This window comes from Rhinopithecus bieti, unplaced genomic scaffold (genome assembly GCF_001698545.2).
Source record: "Rhinopithecus bieti isolate Rb0 unplaced genomic scaffold, ASM169854v2 scaffold_39746, whole genome shotgun sequence".
NCBI lineage: Eukaryota > Metazoa > Chordata > Mammalia > Primates > Cercopithecidae > Rhinopithecus > Rhinopithecus bieti.
In genome coordinates, this window is record NW_016816960.1 from 838448 (window position 1) to 843994 (window position 5547).

The window sequence follows — 5547 nt, forward strand, 5'->3', positions numbered from 1 at the left end:
GACAGTTTGTGATTTAAGTAAGGTGCTCAGGGAAGGCCTCACGAATAAAGTGACATCTGAACAAAGACCTGAAGGAAGTGGGGAATTTTAAAATCAGCTGAGTATCTGGAAAAAGGGGCATTCCAGGAAGAGGGAAGAGTTAGTGCAAAGGCTCTGAGGACAGGCATACAGGGAGTGTTGCAACTACGTTTTTTTTTTTTTTTTTTTTTTTTAGACGAAGTCTCGCACTGCTGCCCAGGCTACAGTGCAATGGCGCGATCTCCGCTGACTGCAACCTCCGCCTCCCGGGTTCAAGCGATTCTACTGGCTCAGCCTCCTGAGTGGCTGGAATTACAGGCTCCCCCCACCACGCCCGGCTAATTTTTTGTATTTTTAATAGAGAAGGGCTGCTATGTTCACTATGTTGGCCAGGCTGGTCTGCGAACTCTTGACCTCTTGATCCCTCCGTCTTGGCCTCCCAAAGTGCTGGGATTACAGGCGTGAGCCACCGCGCCCGGCCGCAACCACCCTTTCTCAGTGAGACCCACCCTGACAACCTCTTTAATTCTGAAACCTACCTTGCCCCCATTGCTACTCCCCAATCCCGCTTTGCTTTCCTCCACATAACTTTTCAAGATATAATTCCGTGTCGGCAGGGCGTGGTGGCTCATGCCTGTAATCCCAGCACTTTGGGAGGCCGAGGCGGGTGGATTATGAGGTCGGGAGATCCAGACTATCCTGGCTAACACGGTGAAACCCCGTCTCCACTAAAAATACAAAATATTAGCCGGGCATGGTGCCGGGCGCCTGTAGTACCAGCTACTCCGGAGGCTGAAGCAGGAGAATGGCGTGAACCCGGGAGGCGGAGCTTGCAGTGAGCCGAGATCGCGCCACTGCACTTCAGCCTGGGCGACAGAGCAAGACTCCGTCTCAATAAAAAAAAAATAATAATTAAAAAATAATAATTTCCTGTCCTTTGTTTTCGTTTACCGATGAGCCCAAGCTCCCAGGAGTGTGGGGCACACAGAGGGCGCTTGACAGCCACTCTGTCAAGTGGAGGAAAGGAGGCCCGGGGTTGGGCAGAGAGCGAGGCCAAGGGAAGAATACTCGGTTGCGTGGAGCTTTGGGGGCCACTGGGAGGGCTCGGGCGCCAGGCCGATCTGCGCGGAATGAGCCGCCACAGGTCGCTGGCAGTCCTACAGAGAAGCCCATCGTTTCCAACTACCTGGGACTCGAAGCACGTCTATGCGCTTGCGCAGCGGCCCCATCGAGGCACCCGCGTCATTGGCTGTGGCTAGCTCGCAAAAGTGGCGTTGCGCATGCGCGCTTCTTTGCGTGAGGTGGGCTGTTGGGTGCGTTTAGCTCTCCAGCCTCCATCGCCTTTGCAGCACCCCGGGTTCTCCTCCAGAGTGTTAGTCCCAGGAGCTCGGAATGTTCGTGGAACTTAATAACTTGCTTAACACCACCCCCGACAGGGCGGAGCAGGTAAGAGATCCCGCGGCCCGGAAGGGGGCGGGACCTGGCAGGGCGGCAGAATACCGCATCCGGGAGGCGGTGCGTACGACCCCAGGGAATGGCGCGACGACCCGGCACGGGGCACCTGGGAGTTGTAGTCCGCAGAGGGTCGACCCGGGGATTGAACTGTAGACTTGGACCCGCCGAAGGTGGGCTTCTGGGCCATCTCGTATATTGTCAAAGGCCGTACGTGCCCTTAAAAGTCTCTGGGAAGCGACCGGGCACGGTGGCTCACGCCTGTAATCCCAGCAGTTTAGGAGGCCGAGGCGGATGGATCATCTTAGGTCAGGAGTTCGAGACCAGTCTGGCCAACATGCTGAAACTCTGTCTCTAGGAAAAATACAAAAATTAGCCGGGCGTGGTGCTGCATGCCTGTAATCCCAGCTACTCGGGAGGCTGAGACAGGAGAATAGCTTGAACCCGGGAGGCGGAGGTTGCAGTGACCTGAGATCTCGCCACCGCACTCCAGCCTGGGCGACAGAGCGGGACTCCGTCTCAAAAAAAAAAAAAAAAAGTCCCTGGGAAGCATGGCCGACAGTGGGGTTGGGTTATATTCACGGACGTGAACTGGGGCGCCCTGTGCATGTTCACTGGAGTGGGGGTCCCAGGCGCTCAGAGGAGACTGCGGAATAGGCCTGAGAGGAGGGGGGAGTTCGTATCGCCGCCGTCTTCATTGGCGAGCTTCCTAACCGCCCCCTAGCCCCGGAGCAATCGGCACATTGTATTGAACGCTGCTGTTCTTACTCTTCCTCTTTGTGGTCTCTAATAGAAGTGTTAGAAGCTGGACGTAGCAAACATTGGCTTGGACCAAGTCAGTCTTTGGCACCCCAGGCTGGCATGTTCTCTTCACACTCTGGGGCACCTTGAAACCTTTCACATTTTAGCGTAGGAGTAACCTCTTTCAGGAGCGTATCTTCTGGCTTATTCTTTTTTTTTTTTTTCTGATGGAGTCTCGCTCCGTCGCCCAGGCTGGAGTGCACTGGCGCTAGCTATCTCAGCTCCCTGCAACCTCACCTCCTGGGTTCAACTGATTCTCCTTATTCAGCCTCCCAAGTAGCTGGGATTACAGGCGTGCGCTACTACACCCAGCTAATTACTTGGCTTTTTTTTTTTTTTTTTTTTTTTGCTTTTTTTGTTAGAGACGGGGTTTCACCATGTTGGCCAGGCCGGTCTCGAACTCCTGACCTCAGGTGATCCGCCTGCCTCTGCCTCCCAAAGTGCTGAGATTACAGGCGTGAGCCACCACGCTTGGCCTGATTTATTCATAATCTTTGTCTTCCTAATGAAATGGTAAACTCCTTTTCAATGGCAACCGGGATACTATGTGTCTAAAGCCTTTTTATGACCCCATAGTGCCAAAATGTAGCTTTCAGTAGATCCTTGTGGATTTTAGTTGCCAGGCAGTTCTTGTCCAGATGACTGTGATTACCTTGCCAGTTACCACTGGTACTTCCAAAGTCAGCCTAGGGCCAGATGAGAGAATGGAGTATTCAAGTGGGCACCAGGAAATGACAGCACCAGGGGTAAGCTGAAGGTCTGACGGTGTGATATTTCATATTTTATAAGTGAAAAAACCTGAATCCCAGAGAAGTTAGGCATTTGTGGAAGGTCACACAGCAAGGAGGTGGAATGCATGATGTCACTTGATCCAGACCTTCCCTGTCACTGACAGAAATAGAGGTGAGTGGAGCGGGACAGCCAGGCTCTGCAGAGACCACCCTTAGAGGTCTTTCTAGAGCTCTCCATGATCAAGCCTCTGAAGCAGGGCCATTGGGTGAACTTTGTTATCAGACATCTCTATCAACAATTGCTTCTTCCTCCCTTCTCCCTCACCCTACAGAATAGAATTGGCATCAGAATATAAAGTAGTTGGTGGGGAGGCCTTTTGAAGGCCTCTTCCAGTCCTAGCAATCTGATTTGCATTGGAGTCTCATGGTAAAAGCATCCTTTGTTCGGGATCCAATTCTTCCTAAGACTGGTTCCTGAATTACTAACATGAGAAGTGAGGAAGATAAATTATTTTATTCTCTGTTTGCTTTGAGGAGGTGGAGTCTGAGATATGCCTGCCTAAGTAACAATAAGTGATAACTTTAATCTTGGATTTTCCATAATTTTGATTTATTTTCATCTTTTCAGGGTACCTTAGCATATATATCATTAAAAAAATAAACTCTTCAGGTGTAGAAATTTAGGTATGGACACAATTGACTAGATTTCTACACTAAGCTGACCTCTTTCCAGGGATTCTAACCTTTTTGTGTTCCTTGTAACTTTTAGGGGAAACTGACTCTACTCTGTGATGCCAAGACAGATGGAAGTTTCCTTGTACACCACTTTCTCTCCTTCTACCTCAAAGGTATGGGACTCATTGATGCTGTAGAAAAGAAACCCAAGATGGGTGCAGAAATAATAAAAACCAAAACTATTTAAGGAAGCAATAACAGCATTTACAAGCCAAGCCTTGGTGTTGGGATACCTAGGGGGGCTATTTTATGAGGATAACAGATCACTGGGCCATCTCATTCCCTCCCCAGCCCTGCCAAAGAGTGGTGTGTGCTCACTGTTTCTGTGTCCTACCTTCCGCTTCTCCACCCACTGTGTGGACATTGCCTCACTGAGGTCTTATGTGGCCTCCTGATTTTGTTGCTCTTTGGTCTTTGTGTATCTTGAGGTCTCTGGGCACTGGACCCCATTGACACTTTGTCCTGGCAGTAGATGCTTCCTAAAGAAAATGGCTGCTGCATGGCTGGGCGTAATGGCTCATATCTATAATCCCAGCATTCGGGAGACCCAGGCGGGAGGATGATCTCGAACTGTGGCCAGCAGTTCGAGACCAGCCTGGGCAATATAGGGAGACCCTGTCTCTACAAAAAAATGCAAAAATTAGCTGGGCACACCTATAGTTCTAGCTACTCAGGAGGCTGAGGTGGGCGGATCACTTGAGGCCAGAGAAATTGAGGCTGCAGTGAGCCATGATTGTGCCACTCCAGCCTGGCCAACAGAGCGAGCTCAAATAATAATAATAATAAGAAGAAGAATAAGTACCTAGTACTACATCTAACAGAAATATATCTTAGAATCAGCAAAATAAGATACAACTGTTAAGAAAAAAAGTACATCTTAGAATCAAATTGCATATGTCGGGTTGCAAAGCCTCTGGGTCTCTAGATTTGCCTCAGTGCTTTTGTTTCCAGAGGTATGAAATCAGTGAGACTGGTTGTAACCAGAGGATTTATTTAAAATCATTTGTTTTGTTTTCTAGCTAATTGTAAAGTCTGCTTTGTGGCACTCTTCCAGTCCTTCAGCCACTACAATATCGTGGGACAGAAGCTGGTAAATATTTTGGAATTCCATGGTGAGGTCCCTGAGTGAGTGTGTGTGTCACACACGGTCTAAAGCTTGGCTTTCCTATTTGCATTGTACAGAACTTAGCAAAAGAGGGACTATGCCGGGTGCGGTGGCTCAAGCCTATAATCCCAGCACTTTGGGAGGCCGAGACGGGCGGATCACGAGGTCAGGAGATCGAGATCCTGGCTAACACAGTGAAACCCCGTCTCTACTAAAAAATGCGAAAAAACTAGCTGGGTGAGGTGGTGGGCGCCTGTAGTCCCAGCTACTGGGGAGGCTGAGGCAGGAGAATGGCGTGAACCCGGGAGGTGGAGCTTGCAGTGAGCTGAGATCCGGCCAGTGCGCTCCAGCCTGGGTGACACAGCGAGACTCCGTCTCAAAAAAAAAAAAAAAAAAAGAGGGACTAAAGAAATATTGAGCCGGGCACGGTGGCTCACGCCTGTAATCCCAGCACTTTGGGAGGCCAAGGTGGGCGGATCATGAGGTCAAGAAATGGAGACCATTCTGGCCAACATGGTGAAACCCCGTCTCTACTAAAAATACAAAAATTAGCTGGGCATGGTGGTGCGTACACGTAGTCCCAGCTTCTCGGGAGGCTGAGGCAGGAAAATCGCTTGTACCCGGGAGCCAGAGGTTGCAGTGAGCTGAGATCGCACTCTAGCCTGGCGACAGAGCAAGACTCTGTCTCAAAAAAAAAAAAAAAAA

At 50.1% G+C, this 5547-nt stretch overlaps 1 protein-coding gene across 1 annotated transcript in view; it reads left to right on the top strand.

Moving 5' to 3' along the window:
- The first annotated feature begins 1239 nt into the window (after nucleotides 1-1239).
- Nucleotides 1240-5547, top strand: part of ELP6 (elongator acetyltransferase complex subunit 6) — an 18598-nt gene continuing 14290 nt past the window's right edge. Inside the window, exons 1-3 of the mRNA XM_017855702.1 lie at nucleotides 1240-1464; nucleotides 3772-3850; nucleotides 4757-4827. Of these exons, the coding sequence (XP_017711191.1) occupies nucleotides 1411-1464; nucleotides 3772-3850; nucleotides 4757-4827 (204 nt within the window). The 5' untranslated portion in view covers nucleotides 1240-1410. The remainder of the gene's footprint in view (nucleotides 1465-3771; nucleotides 3851-4756; nucleotides 4828-5547) is intronic.